The sequence below is a fragment of the Mus musculus genome, chromosome 2, assembly GCF_000001635.26.
Source record: "Mus musculus strain C57BL/6J chromosome 2, GRCm38.p6 C57BL/6J".
NCBI lineage: Eukaryota > Metazoa > Chordata > Mammalia > Rodentia > Muridae > Mus > Mus musculus.
The window spans coordinates 126,131,617-126,151,043 of NC_000068.7; the positions used below are offsets into that span (position 1 = coordinate 126,131,617).

A 19,427-nucleotide genomic window follows, 5' to 3' on the forward strand; every position below is an offset into this window, starting at 1 on the left:
ACCAAGAAGCATTGCACAGCTGGCTCTATAAGCAAGCCCCCCTCATAGTCTGTTGAGTCCTAGTTATGCTCCTTCCAAACATCATGTTTCCTCCATGGGTCTTGCTTTACCATGTGTCATTGCCTCAGCATGTGAGTCTGTATTAGCTGACATCACTCTGCCAATCAACTCAAGTCTGGGGATTCAGCCAGAAGCCACTAGCACATCACCAGAAGTTTTTGGTTCATTTCTATCTATGGAGTCATGGCAAATGGAGCTCAACAATGCAATGTAAAGTGAACCAATTCATGCATGTAGTTAGTGAAGAATTCTTCATCACATGCTCTTTCATGTGCTTGCTTTTGGCAAAACATCCTTTCACCTATGTCTGCTTCAGCGTAATATTTCTTCATGAGTCTGCCTTAAAGATACATCCTTTCACCAGTGTTTGCTTTTGGAAAACACGCCTTCAAGTGTTTGCCCCAGCAAAACACCATCCGACACAACTGACTTTCCAAGAAACTATAAGTTTCCATTTCAGTAACCAACCACTGTCTGATTAGATTTAAGGCCCTCTCCACGAGCCACCCATGACTGACTTTGTTGCTGGGTAGCTATGAACCTCAAACTGCATAGGTCATTGGCCTATGGGAAAACCAAATACTATTGTTCTGCTAAAGGAATATAGGATAAAATTACTCCTAAAGGAATTCTGCTATACCCATAGACCAATGCTTCACTCAGCCATTACTAAAGAAGCTCCATCTTGCAGTAGATGGAAACTATCTCAGAGACTCACAACTGAACAAGTGAATTCTTCACTAACTACATGCATGAATTGGTTCACTTTACATTGCATTGTTGAGCTCCATTTGCCATGACTCCATAGATAGAAATGAACCAAAAACTTCTGGTGATGTGCTAGTGGCTTCTGGCTGAATCCCCAGACTTGAGTTGATTGGCAGAGTGATGTCAGCTAATACAGACTCACATGCTGAGGCAATGACACATGGTAAAGCAAATATTCAGAGAGAGATTTTTGGAACATTAAGTCCTACATGGTCCTTCATCAAACCCCTCCCCTTAAAGTTCCGGAATCTATGCAAAAGAGGAGGAGGAATAATGACACCAGCCAGAGGGGATAGATGATTACAAAGAAATGGTGTCCTCCAGACACAATAAGACTGATGCACATAAGGACCCACAGGTTCAAGCCAATCTGGATCTCAGTGCTGAGAAAGGGAACTGGACACAGGCTCCAACCCCTATCCAAGAAGCTATTTGTGATTGACACTCACTTTCAAAGGAAAAATTTGCTTTCTCCTATGAGACTCATTGGGCATATTAACCACACATAGAGGTAGTCCTTGTGCCTACCAGTAGATAAAGAACACAAAACAAACTCAAAGCCATTTTTGTAGACCTTTTGACTTAAATCGCTTTGGGCATTTTTCTGCCTTACGATATTTTACTTGTATATTATAGCATCCAATTTTGTTTTTATGAGGTGTGTGTATGGTGTGTAGAATGGTATGTGGTGTGTGTTTGTGTGTGTGTATTCTTTGTGTTTTAAACTATAGTATGGTTGTTTTGATTCTTTGCTTGCTTGTTCACTTCCTAAAGAGAAAGAGAAGGAAAAGGTATGGAATTGGGTGGATAGGGAGGTGGGAGGACCTGGGAGGAACTAGGGGAGGTGGGAGGTGCTGGGAGGAGCTAGGGGAGGTGGGTACCTTGACCAGAATATTTTGTATGAAAAAAATTGTTTTCAGTGAACAAAATAAAAAAGAAAAAATAAACTTTTAAAAATTGTTCTATTTTTATTTTGCTCTTAAATACATTTCTCAAAACAATGGGACAAAAGCACTCATTTAAACACACATGCACACACACACCACACACTCACTTACACGAAATTTCATTGCTAATATTTTAGTCATAGCAAATTCTATTTATATTTTACATAAGTGGAAATAAATTATTTATATTTCAATTTACTAAATTTCAACACATCTCATTTAAAGAGTCATCTCTCCTATCATTTAAACTGTCACCTTTATTCCAACCTTTATCAGACATACCTTAAAATACAACAAATGTTTGCTTCACATTTGCAGATGAATCAAAAAAATTTTATAGACCTTGAAACAGCAATTCTCAACTTCATATGGAAAAACAAAAACCCAGGATAGTCAAAACAATCCTGAACAATAAAGTGCCTCAAGATGTACTACAGAGCAATAGTGACAAAAACTGCATAGTATTGGTACAGAAACTGACAGGTCGACCAATGGAATAGAATTAAAGACTCAGAAATAAACCCATATACTTATGGATACTTTGATAAAGAAGCCAAACCATATAATGGGAAAAAGAAAGCATCTTCAACAAATGGGGCTGGTCTATCTAATTGGATGTCTACATGTAGAGGGGTGAAAATAGATCCGTATTTATCAACCTGCACAAAACTCAAGTCCAGTGGATCAAGGACCTCAACATAAATCTCATGGAATAGAAAGTGGAAAATATCCTTCAAGCCATTGGTACAGGCACAGTTTTCTGAACAGAATACTAATGGCTCATACTCTTAAGATTAACTATTGATAAATGGGACTTCATGAAACTGCAAGGCTTCTGTAAGGCAAAGGACACTGTCAATAAAGTAAAATAAAATAAAATAAAATAAAATAAAATAAAATAAAATGGCAGTCTACAGATTGGGAAAAGATCTTCACCAACCTTACATCTCACAAAGGGCTAACTGCCAACATTTATTAAGAACTCAAGAAGTTAAACACCAAATATCCAAATATCCCATTTAAAAATATGGGGTACATAACAAGACAGAATTCTTAATAGAGGAGTACCAAATGGCCAAGAATCACTTGAAGAAATGGTCAAAGTCCTTAATCATCAGAGAAATGCAAATCAAAACAACTCTGAGATTCCATTTTATACCATTCAGAATGCCTAAAGTGATTGCACATGCTGGTGAGGATGTGGAGCAAGGGGAACACTCCTCCTCCTCCATTGCTGGTGGGAGTGCAAAATTGTACCAGTTTGGAAATCAATTTGGCCATTTCTCAGAAAACTTGGAATAGTTCTCTCTCAAGACCCAGATATACCACTCCTGAGTATATATCCAAAAGATGCTCCACCATCCCACAAAGACACTTGCACAACTATGTTCATAGCAGCTTTATTTGTAATAGCCAGAAACTAGAAATAACCTAAATGTCCCTCACCTAAGAATGATAAAGAAAATGTGGTACATTTACATAATGGAATACTATTCAATCATAAAAACAAAGACATCATGAATTTTGCAGGCAAATGGATGGATCTTGAGAATATTATCCATTCTCAAGTTACCTCATGAGTGAGGTAACCCAGTCCCAAAAGGACATGCATGGTAAGTATCACTTATAAGCCTTAAAATACAGGATGCCCCTGCTATAACACTCCACAGACCCAAGGAGACTGGACTGGAAGGAGAGCACAAGCAAGGATGCACGAGCTTCACTTGGAAGCAGAAATGGAATGGTCCTGGAAGGCAGATGGAGGGAGGGAACTGGATGGGAGAGGGGATTGTGAGGGGAGTAGGAGGGCTCAGGAACAGGTGTGGGAAGGGGCAGGAGGGATGTTTAGATGGCCATGAGAATGAATGGAAATCTGTAACTGACAGGGGCAGAGGCATTTGGGGGGCATCTCCTGAAAGAGATGGAGACCTGGGATTGGGGATGCTCCCAAGAATCAATGAGGATGTCCTTAGCTGTGACTCAGCATTGGAGATGTAGAGCCTGGGGAGGCGGCCTCCTGTGGCCAGACAGGAACCCGGTGGCAACACAGGAACCCTAGTGAAGCAATAGGGACAACCCACCCACAAAACTTCTGACCCAAAACTTATCCTGTCTACAAGAAATGTAGGGACAGGGGATGGAACAGAGAGTGAGGGACCGGGCCAACCAATAACCAGTCCATCTTGAGACCCATCCCATGGGCAACCACCAACCCCTGACACTATTAATGATACTCTGTTATGCTTGCAGACAGGAGTCTAGCATGGCTGTTCTCTGAGAGGCCCCACTCACCAAACAAGACTCAGGCAGATACAGACACCCACAGCCAAACAGTAGATGGAGCTTGGGGACTCTTATGGAAGAATAGGAGGGAGTATCGTAGCCCTTACGGGGATAGGAACTCAACAAGAAGACCAACAGAATCAACTAACCTAGATCCTTGGGGCACTCAGAGACTAAATCACCAAAGAACAAACATGGACTGGACCTAGGACTCCCTGCACATATATAGCAGATGTGCAGCTTGGTAATTCATGTGGGTCTGAACAACTGGGGCTGGGGCTATCCCAGAAGCTGTTGCCTATACCTAGGCTATGTTCTACTAGCTGTGCTGCTTTGTCTGGCCTCAGTGGGAGAGAAAGTGCTTAGCCTCACAGAGACTTGAAGTGCCAGGGTGGGGGGTATGGGGGTGTGGGGGGCTGTGAGATGGGAGGGCACCTGCTGAGAAGAAAAGGAGAGGGGAGATTCAGGAAGGATTGTGGGAGCAGGTGACAATGAAGGGGGCAGTGAACAGGATGTAAAGTGAGTAAGTAAAAAAAATTAATTAATTAAATCACCCCCCCCCCAATTCCTGCCATAGAACACTGTTTCTATTGAGTTAATTTAAATCTACAACCAGATACTGGTTTGTTTTTATATATTAAACATTTAATAAGGTCTAAAAAATGTTTTAAAAGCCATCTTTCCTGTCTTTTAAACAGTTATCTTTCTTCCAAACTTTATGAGACATAAAGTTCAACAAATCTTCTCAGTCCCACTTGGGAAGGAGAAGACAGCAATCTCAAAGGGGGAGGGAGGGAGTTGGGAGGGAAAGAGAGGAATCTGATCTGATATTGGGTGAGGAAAAAGGACTGAAGCCCTGAGGGCCAGCAGAAAGAATGGAAACAGGCAACCTCAGAGACAGGAGGTTGGGGGGAGGGTCTCTAGAATGCATCAGAGACCCGGGAAGTGAGAGATTCTCAGGACTCAGAGAGGGACCTTAGATGAAATGCCTGACAGTAGGGAGAGGGAACTTATAGAGCCCACCTCCAGCAGGAAGACAGAGCATCAAGTGAGGAATGGGGTTGCCATCCCACAGTCACATATCTGACCCACAGTTATTCCTGTCTGAAAGAATTACAGGGATGGAAATGGAGAGGAGCCTGAGGTAAAGAAGGTTCAGCATCAGGCCTCAAGTGGGATCCAGCTCAAGGGGAGGCCCCAAGGCCTTACACTATTACTGAGGCTATGGAGCACTCACAAAAAGGGACCTATCATAACTGCCCTCCAAAAGACCCAAGAAGCAGGTGAGTCAGATGCAAATATTTACACCCAATCAATGGACAGAAGCTCCTGACCCCTGTGGTTGAATTAGGGAAAGGCTGGAAGAAGCTGAGGAGGAGGGTGACCCTGTAGGAGGACCAGCAGTCTCAATTAACTTGGACCCCCAAGATCATTCAGACATTGGACCAACCAGGCAGCACACACCAGCTGATATGAGGCCCCCAACACATATACAGCAGAGGACTTCTGGGTCTGAGTTCAGTCAAGAGAAGATGCACCTAAACCTCGAGGGACTGGAGGCCCCTGGGAGTTTAGAGGTCTGATGAAGTGGGGGTGGGGGTAGGGCCATCCTTGTGGAGACAGGGGGTCAGAGAGGAGGTATGGGATGTGGAACAGTTGGAAGGTGGAGTTAGAGGAGAATAAAAGCTGGAGTATAAACAAACAAACAAACAAACAAACAAACAAATAAATAAATAAATGATTTTTTAAAATGCAAAGATAACTGAAAAAAAAAGTTCACCCTTCCGGTCGGCGCCAGCACCGGGTCACCTTGGGCACAGAGTCAGTGGACACCCACAAGGTCCCTTAGAGGACTCTCCACACGATGTTAGGACCACTGGTGAGTAGAACACAATGTCTGTTCCAATCCAATTGCGCGGGACCTGAGACAGCATTAGAGAAGCAGGAAACCCAGCCTGACCAGGGTCATAAGTCCCTTCTGGTCGGCACCAGCACTTGGTCACCTGGCCACAGAGTCAGCGGACACACGCAAGGTCTCTAGAGGACAGCTTCTGAGACAGACCCTGTTTCAGGCTCCAGATATCCGGGCACCTTCCTTGCCAGAGGAGAGGTGTCTGCCCTGCCCGGGAGGGCTTTGCCAGAGCACCTGGGGGAGCCATCTTGGTTCCCAGATCCCTCCGAGACTAGTCTGTGCAGGAGAGAGTGTGGACTACAGAAGCTAACAGCTTCCTAGATAGGCCAAAGCAACACAGCTTCTGGGACAGGTCCTGTTTCGGGCCTTCATCTTCTGCCAGGGGGGAGGACTGAACGCCAGATATCTGTGCATGTTCCCTGTAAGAGGAGAGATTGCCTGCAGAGAGTGCTCTGACTACTGAAACTCAGAGGAGAGAGCTAGTCTCATAGGTCTGCTGACAGAGGCTAACAGAATCACAAGAGGAAAAATCTCTAACCAGAGACAATATAACAACTAACTCCAGAGATTACCAAATGGCAAAAGGCAAACGTAAGAATCTTACTAACAGAAACCAAGACCACTCACCATCATCAGAACGCAGCACTCCCACCTCGCCCAGTCCTGGGCACCCTAACACACCCGAAAAGCTAGACCTGGATTTAAAAGCATATCTCATGATGTTGGTAGAGGGCATCAAGAAGGACTTTAATAACTCACTTAAAGAAATACAGGAGAACACTGCTAAAGAGTTACAAGTCCTTAAAGAAAAAGAGGAAAACACATCCAAACAGGTGATGGAAATGAACAAAACCATACTAGACCTAAAAAGAGAAGTGGAAAAAATAAAGAAAACCCAAAGTGAGGCAATGCTGGAGATAGAAATCCTAGGAAAGAAATCTGGAATCATAGATGAAGCATCAGCAACAGAATACAAGAGATGGAAGAGAGAATCTCAGGTGCAGAAGACTCCATAGAGAACATCGGCACAACAATCAAAGACAATGCAAAATGCAAAAATATCCTAACTCAAAACATCCAGGAAATCCAGGACACAATGAGAAGACCAAACCTACAGATAATAGGAGAAGATGAAAATGAAGATTTTCAACTTAAAGGGCCAGCAAATATCTTCAACAAAATTATAGAAGGGAACTTCCCAAACCTAAAGAAAGAGATGCCCATGAACATACAAGAAGCCTACAGAACTCCAAATAGACTGGACCAGAAAAGAAATTCCTCCCAACACATAATAATCAGAGCAACAAATGCACTAAATAAAGATAGAATATTAAAAGCAGTAAGGGAGAAAGGTCAAGTAACATATAAAGGCAGGCCTATCAGAATTACACCAGACTTTTCACTATGAAAGCCAGAAGATCCTGGACAGATGTTATACAGACACTAAGAGAACACAAATGCCAGCCCAGGCTACTATACTCAGCCAAACTCTCAATTACCATAGATGGAGAAACCAAAGTATTCCACGACAAAACCAAATTCACACATTATCTTTCCACGAATCCAGCCCTTCAAAGGATAATAACAGAAAAAAAAAATACAAGGATGGAAACCATGCCCTAGAAAAAGCAAGAAAGTAATCCTTCAACAAACCTAAAAGAAGACAGTCACAAGAACAGAATGCCAACTCTAACAACAAAAATAATAGGAAGCAACAATTACTTTTCCTTAATATCTCTAAATATCAATGGACTCAATTCCCCAATAAAAAGACATAGACTAAGAGATTGGCTACACAAACAGGACCCAACATTTTGCTGCTTACAGGAAACCCATCTCAGGAAAAAAGACAAACACTACCTCAGAATGAAAGGCTGGAAAACAATTTTGCAAGCAAATGGTCTGAGGAAACAAGCTGGAGTAGCCATTCTACTATCGAATAAAATCGACTTCCAACCCAAAGTTATCAAAAAAGACAAGGAGGGACACTTCATACTCATGAAAGGTAAAATCCTCCAGGAGGTACTCTCAATTCTGAATATCTATGCTCCAAATGCAAGGGCAGCCACATTCATTAAAGAAACTTTAGTAAAGCTCAAAGTACACATTACACCTCACACAATAATAGTGGGAGACTTCAACACACCACTTTCACCAATGGACAGATCATGGAAACAGAAACTAAACAGGGACACAGTGAAACTAACAGAAGTTATGAAACAAATGGATTTAACAGATATCTACAGAACATTTTATCCTAAAACAAAAGGATATACCTTCTTCTATGCACCTCATGGTACCTTCTCCAAAATTGACCATATAATTGGCCACAAAACAGGCCTCAACAGATACAAAGATATTGAAATTGTCCCATGCATCCTATCAGATCACCATGGACCTTATAAGGCTGATCTTCAATAACAACATAAATAATAGAAAGCCAACATTCATGTGGAAACTGAACAATACTCTTCTCAATGATACCTTGGTCAAGGAAGGAATAAAGAAAGAAATTAAAGACTTTTTAGAGCTTAATGAAAATGAAGCCACACCATACCCAAACTTATGGGACACAATGAAAGCATTTCTAAGGGGAAAACTCATAGCTCTGAGTGCCTCCAAAAAGAAACTAGAGAGAGCACACATTAGCAGCTTGACAACACATCTAAAAGCTCTAGAACAAAAGGAAGCATATTCACCCAAGAGGAGTAGACAGCAGGGAATTATCAAACTCAGGGGCAAAATCAACCAAGTGGAAACAAGAAGAACTATTCAAAAAAATCAACCAAATGAGGAGCTGGTTCTTTGAGAAAATCAACAAGATAGATAAACCCTTAGCCAGACTCACTAGAGGGCACAGGGAAAGCATCCTAATTAACAAAATCAGAAATTAAAAGGCAGACATAACAACAGATCCTGAAGAAATACAAAACACCATCAGATCCTTCTATAAAAGGCTATACCCAACAAAACTGGAAAACCTGGATGAAATGAACAAATTTCTAGACAGATACCAGGTACTAAAGTTAAATCAGGATCAGGTTAATGATCTAAACAGTCCTATAGCCCTAAAGAAATAGAAGCAGTCATTAATAGTCTCCCAACCAAAAAAGGCCAAGAACCAGATGGGTTTAGTGCAGCGTTCTATTAGACCTTCAAAGATCTAATTCCAGTTCTTCACAAACTATTCCACAAAATAGAAGCAGAAGGTACTCTACCCAACTCATTCTATGAAGCCACAATTACTCTGATACCTACCCCACAGAAAGATCCAACAAAGATAGAGAACTTCAGACCAATTTCTCTTATGAATATCGATGCAAAAATACTCAATAAAGTTCTCGCTAACCAAATCCAAGAACACATCAAAACAATCATCCATCCTGACCAAGTAGGTTTCATTCCAGGGATTCAGGGATGGTTTAATATACGGAAATCCATCAACATATTCCACTATATTAACAAGACAAAAACCACATGGCCATCGCATTAGATGTGGAGAAAGCATTTGACAAAATCCAACACCCATTCATTATAAAAGTCTTGGAAAGATCAGGAATTCAAGGCCTATACCTAAACATGATAAAAACAATCTACAGCAGGCCAGTAGCCAACATCAAAGTAAATGGTGAGAAGCTGGAAGCCTTCCCACTAAAAATCAGGGACTAGACAAGGCTGCCCACTTTCTCCCTACCTATCCAACATTGTACTTGTAGTCCTAGCCAGAGCAATTAGACAACAAAAGGAGATCAAGGGGATACAAATTGGAAAGGAAGAAGTCAAATATCACTTTTTGCAGATGATATGATAGTATATATAAGTGACCCTAAAAATTCCACCAGAGAACTCCTAAACCTGATAAACAGCTTCAGTGAAGTGAATTAACTCAAACAAGTCAATGGCCTTTCTCTACACAAAGGATAAACAGGCTGAGAAAGAAATTAGGGAAATAACACCCTTCTCAATACTCACAAATAATATAAAATACCGTGGCATGACTCTAACTAAGGAAGTGAAAGATCTGTATGATAAGAACTTCAAATCTCTGAAGAAAGAAATTAAAGAAGATCTCTGAAGATGGAAAGATCTCCCATGCTCATGGATTGGCAGGATCAATACAGTAAAAATGGCTATCTTGCCAAAAGCAATCTAAAGATTCAATGCAATCCCCTTCAAAATTCCCACTCAATTCTTCAACAAATTAGAAAGGGCGATCTGCAAATTCATGTGGAATAACAAAAAACCTAGGATAGCAAAAAGTCTTCTCAAGGATAAAAGAACCTCTGGTGGAATCACCATGCCTGACCTAAAGCTGTACTACAGAGCAATTGTTATAAAAACTGCATGGTACTGGTATAGCGACAGACAAGTAGACCAATGGAATAGAATTGAAGACCAAGAAATGAACCCACACACCTATGGTCACTTGATCTTCGACAAGGGAGCTAAAACCATCCAGTAGAAAAAAAGACAGCATTTTCAACAAATGGTGCTGGCACAACTGGCAGTTAACATGTAGAAGAATGTGAATTGATCTATTCCTATTTCCTTGTACTAAGGTCAAATCTAACTGGATCAAGGAACTCCACATAAGACCAGAGACAGTGAAACTTATAGAGGAGAAAGTGGGGAAAAGCCTCGAAGATATGGGCACAGGGGAAAAATTTCTGAATAGAATAGCAATGGCTTGTGCTGTAAGATCGAGGATTGACAAATGGGACCTCATAAAATTGCAAAGCTTCTGTAAGGGAAAAGACACCATCAATAAGACAAAAAGGCCACCAACAGATTGGGAAAGGATTTTTACCTATCCTAAATCAGATAGGGGACTAATATCCAATATATATAAAGAACTCAAGAAGGTGGACTCAAAAAAAATCAAATAACCCCATTAAAAAATGGTGCTCAGAACTGAACAAAGAATTCTCACCTGAGGAATACCGATTGGCAGAGAAGCACCTGAAAAAATGTTCAACATCCTTAATCATCAGGGAAATGCAAATCAAAACAACCCTGAGATTCCACCTCACACCAGTCAGAATGGCTAAGATCAAAAATTCAGGTGACAGCAGATGCTGGCGTGGATGTGGAGAAAGAGGAACACTCCTCCATTGTTGGTGGGATTGCAAACTTGTACAACCACTCTGGAAATCAATCTGGCGGTTCCTCAGGAAATTGGACATAGTACTACCGGAGGATCCAGCAATACCTCTCCTGGGCATATATCCAGAAGATATTCCAACTGGTAAGAAGGACACATGCTCCACTATGTTCATAGCCTCCTTATTTATAATAGCCAGAAGCTGGAAAGAACCCAGATGCCCCTCAACAGAGGAATAGATACAGAAAATGTGGTACATTTACACAATGGAGTACTACTCATCTATTAAAAAGAATGAATTTATGAAATTCCTAGGCAAATGGATGGACCTGGAGGGCATCATCCTGAGTGAGGTAACCCAACCACAAAAGAACTTACATGATATGTACTCACTAATAAGTAGAAGTTAGCCCAGATACTTAGAATACCCAAGATATAAGATACAATTTGTGAAACTCATGAAACTCAAGAAGAATGATGACCAAAGTGTGGACACTTTGCCCCTTCTAAGAATTGGGAACAAAACACCCATGGAAGGAATTACAGAGACAAATTTTGGAGCTGCGATGAAAGGATGGACCATCTAGAGACTGCCATATCTGGGGATCCATCCCATAATCAGCCTCCAAATGCTGACACCATTGCATACACTAACAAGATTTTCCTGAGAGGTCCCTGATATAGCTGTCTCTTGTGAGACTATGCTGGGGCCTAGCAAACACAGAAGTGGATGCTTACAGTCAGCTATTGGATGGATCACAGGGCCCCCAGTGGAGGAGCTAGAGAAAGTACCCAAGGAGCTTAAGGGATCTGCATCCCTATAGGTGGAACAACAATATGAATTAACCAGTACCCCCCAGAGCTCGTGTCTCTACCTGCATATGTAGCAGAAGGTGGTCTAGCCAGCCATCAGTGGAAAGAGAGGCCCATTGGTCGTGCAAACTTTATATGCCTCAGTATAGGGGACTGCCAGGGCCAAGAAGTGGGAGTTGGTGGGTAGGGGAGTGGGGGGGGGGGTATGGGGGACTTTTGGGATAGCATTGGAAATGTAAATGAAGAAAATACCTAATAAAAAAATTAAAAAAAAAAGAATCAACAAAACCAGAAAAAAAAAAAAGTTCAACAACCCTCAGCTCATGTTTGCAAATGAAAGAGCTCACGCTCAGGGATGCCTCCTTAGTGACCTCGGTAACTCCAGATTCACACAGAACACTGGGAACTGGAACGTTCAGTTTGAAAACATACTGTGAGTATTTGTTTGATTCAGTGATGAAGGAGTACTATTGTATGTTCTCTGCAAACTCTGTGAGTATTATAGTTATGACGAGTGGCTAACTAAGAGTAATTGTCAGATTTTTTCAGGTATAAATAAGACAGAAGTCTTAGGGACGTTCACAGAACTGTATGCACAGGGCTAACAGGATTCAATGTCAGACACTGTTGTTGAGGTGAACTGGACATGGAATACAGTCCAATGAAAAGAAATAAACATTCCCCATGTTGAAACACTGTCTGGAACCCCATTCTTCTTTCCATAGCTGATGGTTTAAAAAGGTGAGTCAGCAGAGAAAGTCCTACTCACCCAGTTTTGAGACTTTAAGAATTCATCAAAGCTCCTTGGGGGATCCGGTAATTTCTAATGAAGCAAAATCAGTCAATTGCATTAATTCTGATTGTACTTAACTCACATAGCTCACTAAACCAAAATATGGTATTTAAGTTAGAACTTTTGGAATTTGTAAGCTATTGTAAACCATTCATTGTGTGCTTTGTAGAGTCCACACACTGTGAAAAGGGATAGAGGCCAGTGCTTCCCTGCTGCCGCTACAAGAAACCCCAACAAGACTTTTGCTGAATGATCTCATTTCAAAATCTAATAAGTGTTCCAAGATAATTTTGAGATGTTCTGGAATTTATCTATAATAAACCCAGAACCAGAAATGTAATAAATCTTTACCTTGGTGACAGGGAAGCAGCAGCAGTAAAATTGTGAGATACTCTGTAGGCTCCAGGCTAATAACTCCTAATCTCATTTGTATTGTATAGGAGTTTCTCTGAGCACTGAAAATGTACTCAACCATAGGTGAATTTTATCAAGCTAAAACGGGAGTCCTTGTGGAGACTTTGCATACATTTCTCCTTCAGCTTAGATATTTCCCTGTCTAAAACTCTCTCTTTCCAAGTCCTTTTTCACCTATTTAGCTCTCAAAAATATCAAATTAAAAGTAACTTTTAATTGGAAGATTGAAAATTCCAGACCAAACTAATTACCCAGAAAGACTTGGTTTAAAACAAAGCATCCACGAAGACATAAACAGATACTTTTTTCTAAAAAGGCTCTAACCTCCAAACTTACAAAGTTTTTCTCATGGTAATATTGTGCAGATTCATGTCTCCAGGGAGATAGAGACTATGTACATCAGAGCTGAATCCCATAAATTAAATATAGCAGCTGTCCCAAGTCTGTAAGGGCTTGTTGTCTTCATCATTTGATGAATAGGTGAGTAGATAAATGGGAGAACTATCTAGTCATTTGAAAAATAATGACATGTCCAGATAATGAAAAATTAGCGAGGAGGAGCCAAAGAGAGAAAAAGAGAGAGAAAAATTTGGAAATCCTTAATATAGCTTAATAACTAATTAACATACCTTAATAGTGGCTGAAAAGAATGAAATCATATTTTAGTTTACTAAAACACTTATTTTTTTCACCAATTAAATGGTCCAGTTTATAAAATCACAGTGCTATACTATATAAAACTAATTACACATTTGGAGTCAAATAGAATATGTCATTCTCTTAATATTATTTAAAATATATGAATATCATTAAACATACATTTAACAATGACAGTAAAACATTGTATAAAATATCAAGAACAGATGAAGTCAAGTATTAAAGAACCTAATGCTAAGTAGACACAGAAAGAGACATGAGGAGTAGAGTACACAAAAGGCTTAGAAATAAAATAAATGAAACCAATTTAAATGTTTTGTTTTTTAATGGTTATCAAACTATTTCAATTAAATTTTTGGTTGTGAACCTAGCTAGCTTTTAACAGCTGAGCCATCTCTCCAGCCCACTATTTTAATTATAACCTGAAAATAATATCACATTTTACTGGAAAGAAAGAGAAAATGAATGGAAGGCATGAAACATGCATAGGCAACTTTTAGCCAACTTCAATATGAAATTCACAGCCTGGAATAACATGAAAAGGACTTAAGAAATGGGAGGTAAACACACATCTATTCTCATGGAAGGAGAGAGCTGCTCTGTGGAAACAATAAGGAAAAGCCAGGTCATACAGAAAGCATTCTTTTCTAGGTGTTAATGAAAGTCAGCAGACACTGATAACAATGATGGTCAAGGTTATAACACTTCATTCAAAACTTATCAAAGCTCTAAACTCCATGCAGGCTTCTCAGCACCAGGCTCAGATCAACAGCAGGGCAAGCCCACGAAGCCAGCCAGCTGATGACCTGAAATCTAGAAAGAAACATACTCTATAAATATGCACAAATCCACAACAGCTTCCTTACCTGAGGGACAGGCAACTCCATCCACTGAACCTTCCCTTGACCTGCCATGGTGAAACAAATGTGAAGATGAAGAGAGATCTGCTGTAGCTTAGATGTAAGTATGTTTTTAGGTAACAACTGGAAAGATACCCAAATGCAAAGTTAGACGACTTAAACAACCCTTCTGTGTCACCTTCAAGCCCCACTTATGAATTTTTTCAACAAATCCAAAGTGAAGGAAGAGCGAACACAGACGAAAACTAGACAGACTGAATGATTCTTACAGTTTTGAATTCCAGAACCTGAGCAGATTTTGAAAAAAAAAAGAATCAAACTCCACTTCAAACTTCCCTTAGCTCAAATATCAAGAAAATATTAGAAGTAATTAGAAGAGGTTGGAGGTTGAGCAAATGCCAAATAAACTCAATCCAATTAAAGTTACAGCTAGCCCTAAAACTCAGCTCAACTCAAGGAAGATTCTAGAGCAGCCTTTCATGCTGAGAAAGCTCCAGCCCTTTACTCTAAAAGCCAAACAAGAAAAAGGCTGGTGCTTTCCAAAACTTAAAACTAGTGAATCTCAGTGTTCCACAATGACTGTTACAGAATGTTCAATTTAACATAATGTTAGATGTACAGCAATTACAGAGTAGCCCAAGAAAGAAGAGGAGCCATAATCCAGGGGAAATGCTGTCAATATAAATCAGGTAAGCAGACAAGAGTGTAAAAACTACTGTAAGTATATTAAAGATATTATAGTGTAGGCTGACTAACAGTGCCTGAAGAAATGGAGTGTTTCAGATATATCTGGGAGTAAAGAGCAGTAATCCCAGCTACGCAGTAGGTTGAAGCATGAAGATTCCAAGTTTGAAGTCTTCCTAGGTAATTTAGCAATGAAGTCTTAAATTAGACACTAACTCAAAACAGAAAGTGGACGACAGGCTTCGCTCAGGACTATGACTCTATTTCTTAGATTAGGCTTTGTTGGATTAGAACAAGAGATTAAAGCTCTTCTCAATAATTCAGGCCCCACTCTTCGGGAAATGACACAGAGTTAGCCTTTCTTCTTTTCTGCAGCATGGTCACACTAATTCTTATCATCCTGAATAAGCCTTTCCTCATAGACTTAAGGAACTGGAGTAACCAAAATAAACACCCCTGGGCTGCTGAATGTGACATTATAACTGTAAGATCCATCCATGCTGTCTCGTGTAATGAAAAAAATATGATTTTGTTGTATAATACTGTAGCGCATAATGCTTTCAAAGTCTATTTGTCTGTTCAGCCTTTGGGGAACTCAAGTCAGTTCCCACTCATGTGTTGCTCCTGTCAACATGAACGTTCTTGTTAATGTCTTCTGGCATACATTCTCTAACTCATAGTGGGGTGGCTAGGTCAGCTGAAGTGAGCACTGCCAAAGAGACTTCCAAAACGGTTGTATACTGATCTTAATTTTCAATAGAGATGTATGAAAGCTTCACAAACTACATTCTTGCTAAGAATCTAACATTTAAAGAGATCTCTGTAGACTTAGCAATGCCTTTTGCCTTTTGGATTTTTGTTTGGCTTTGGTTTTTGGGTTTTTTGTCTGTCTGTTTGTTTGGTTCATTGGTTTTTGGGTTTTATTGGTTTGTGTTGTTTGAGACAAGGACTTACTATGTTGCCCAAACTGGTCTTCAACTCATGATTCTCCTGCCTCAGCCTCCTGAGTAGCTGGGATTACAGGTATGCATCACCACATGAAAGAGCCAGGCATCATTTATTAGTCACTTAATTATGGGGCTACATTACACCAGTAAATATACCAGCAAGTAATGTGTCATGCCAATAGCAGCATGTGCTTGCACAAAGCTAGATAGTATAGCACTCAGCACACAGTATTGCTACACATTTAGCATACATGTAAGCAGCATGAGTGCATGACTGATCCATCAGCACCACAAATGTGATTAATGCTAGTACATTAATGTAACACAGAATCACAAGTATACAGCCTTTTCAGATTGGCTTCCTTCGGCTAATAATGTGCATTGGAGTACTTTCATGCCTTGATAGCTCATTTTTAAGTATACTACTTGAATTACTTTGAGAATTTCATACAGTGCATTTTGATCATATTCATCTTCTTTCCTAACTCCTCCGAGATACACCCTCTCCATCCTCAACTTTAAGTTTTCATCATCATAAAAACAAACAAACAAACAGCAACAAAAACTTATCCAGTCCAATTTGTAATGCACAACTACTCTTGGGAGTAAGGGCTGTCCTGGAGTATGGTTTTGTGAGTTACCATACTTCTATATTGCCAGATATGCTATGACCCCAATTCCTAGGAGGTGTTCAAAAGACTGAAAATAAGAAGCCTGTGACTTAGAGCCTACTATATCTTCTAACTAGGGACAGTTATATGGATCTTTTATCAGAAAGGTTTGTCATATATTTTAAATTTTTTATTAGGTATTTTCTTCATTTACATTTCAAATGCTATCCCCAAAGTCCCCTATAAACCCCCCCCCCGCCCTGCTCCCCTACCCACCCACTCCACTTCTTGGCCCTGGTGTTCCCCTGTACTGGGGCATATAAAGTTTGCAAGACCAAGGGGCCTCTCTTCCTAATGATGGCCAACTAGGCCATCTTCTGCTACATATGCAGCTAGAGAGAATGAGCTCTGGGGGTACTGATTAGTTCATATTGTTGTTCCACCTTTGGGGTTGCAGACCACTTCAGCTAAAGGTTTGTCATATTAAGCCATTGATAATTTGTGATTTCCTGGGATGGCTGAAAGTTCTCTATGTTAGTTTACCTTACAAGTTACACTTTCTTTGATAACCCTTTAGGAAGTGTGAACTATGTTCCTTTTCCTAGTATCTGAACAGGCCTAAAGTCTCATTTGCAAGCAAAATAATAGGAGAGATATAACACTGTTATTTTTTGAGGATGGGTCAAAAAGGACATGTGATTTCAGCCTTCTTTGCAGTGCTCCATTTGTAGTCTCTCCAGCCTGGGGTTCTTTTCTTTTCTTCTTTTGGGGTTTTTGTTGTTGTTGCTTTTTGTTGTTGTTGTTGTATTGTTTTGTTTTTGGTTGGTTTGGTTTTGTCAGCTTGACACAATTAGAGTAATCTTGGAGGAGGAACATCAACTGAGAAAATGCCTCAATAAGATTGTCTGTAGGCAAGTCTGTAGTGCAGTTTATTGACTGGTGATTGATTTGGGTGGGCACAAGTGGCACTGCCACCTCTGATAAGGCAGTCTTTGGCTGTATAAGAAAGCAGGTTAAGTAAGCAATGGGGAGTAAGCTAGGAAGCAGTACCCCTTCGTGACTTCTGTCTTAGCTCCTGCTTTAAGTTCCTGCTTTGGTTTCCATCAATGGACTATGGCCTGGAATGTAAGCCAAATAAATTCTTTTCCTCCCCAAGTTGCTTTTAAGTCATGGTTTTATCACAGCAACAGAGACTCTCAGACTCCCAGCCTAAGCTGATGAGTCTGCTACTCTCCTGCCGCACTGTGAGGAAGATGAGGCATTACTCCAGGCATTACCATACTCCAGGACAGCCCTTACTCCCAAGAGTAGTTGTGCAACACAAATTGGACTGGATAAGGTTTTGTTGCTGTTTGTTTGTTTGTTTGTTTGTTTGTTTTTATGATAATGAAAACTTAAAGTTGAGGATGGAGAGGGTGTATCTGGGAGGAGTTAGGAAAGAAGGCGAATATGATCAAAATGCACTGTGTGAAATTCTCAAAGTAATTCAAGTCGTGAATGTATTAATAGGCACCCTGATAGTATGCTCAGTCTTTCCATTTGACTTACAAGAGAAAACAAAACAATCCATTATGCACTAGACCACATGGTTGTTTCAAACTACTGTACTTTGGAGTAATTAGTTACACAGACATAGCAACCTAGAACATTGGAACATAGGAATGCTTGCCATATCTATGCATATATGCACATATGTATATATGTACATACATGCAGCTGAAAGTTCTATTGGATAGTACTTTACTAAGTATAATGTACTAAGCCTAATGACTTTCTGCCATGAATAATTTCATTATTTAAAAAATATGGGATTTTGTTTTAGACAGTGTCTTCCCCAGTCTAGACTGGCCTGAAACTTACTATGTGTGCTAGGATAGTCTCAATCTCTTGATTCTCCTGGTTCCCCAATACAGATATGAGTTATCACTGCTGGCTCTAAAGTATAGTTTTGACTTAAGTTTTTATTGTTGTTTATAAATAAGTCAAGATGTGAAACGACATATCCTATGCAACACCCTGTCCAGTTGGAAATTCTTCCCTAGACTCCAACCACTCATCAGGATTTGGCTTCATGGACTCCCCCAGCCTCTTTTGAGGTTCCTAAAATTTGTCATAATGTTTCCTGTACTACCCATACTTAACATGTAAGCACTTCCAGGGCAAGGTGTAAAGATGACAATAACAAAGCCAAAAATTGAAAGGGCTAACAATTAAAAGTCAAATATCCCATTTTCTGATGTTCAGGCCCTCACTGTTTGATGCCTAACTGTGATGTTGTGCACAAATAACTAAAGCTTAATTCCTAAGGCAGGTAGACATGTCAATGTGGGTCTCAAAGTAGACTCTCAACTGTTTTAGCATTCAACATATATGAATACCATTCTGGTGGCTCTCACATTGCGTCTCAAAAGGTTAGTAACTTCTTTTTCTGTTTTGATAAGTGAAGGTATAGTGGACTGGCTGACATTTAGAATGACTTTTGTTCTGCATGCCTCTCTTTATTAAAACATTTTTGCTTAAAGTCTAAATTCAAATATCCATGGTCTAATTTCTACCTCACTCTCACTAGTTCTGAAA

The 19,427-nt window shown here is 40.1% G+C and overlaps 1 protein-coding gene across 4 annotated transcripts in view; it reads right to left on the minus strand.

Moving 5' to 3' along the window:
• Fam227b (family with sequence similarity 227, member B) overlaps positions 1–19,427 on the minus strand; it is a 168,681-nt gene that overhangs the window by 148,144 nt on the left and 1,110 nt on the right. For 3 of the 4 annotated variants that reach the window (XM_006500348.4, XM_006500349.2, NM_029455.3), the window contains exons 2-3: positions 14,615–14,655; positions 12,654–12,707 (exon numbers count right to left, since the gene is read on the minus strand). In XM_006500348.4, coding sequence (XP_006500411.1) covers positions 12,654–12,707; positions 14,615–14,655 — 95 coding nt within the window. Of the gene's footprint in view, positions 1–12,653; positions 12,710–14,614; positions 14,656–19,427 lie in introns of those variants that run through there. The other variant, XM_006500350.2, reaches the window with a different exon arrangement.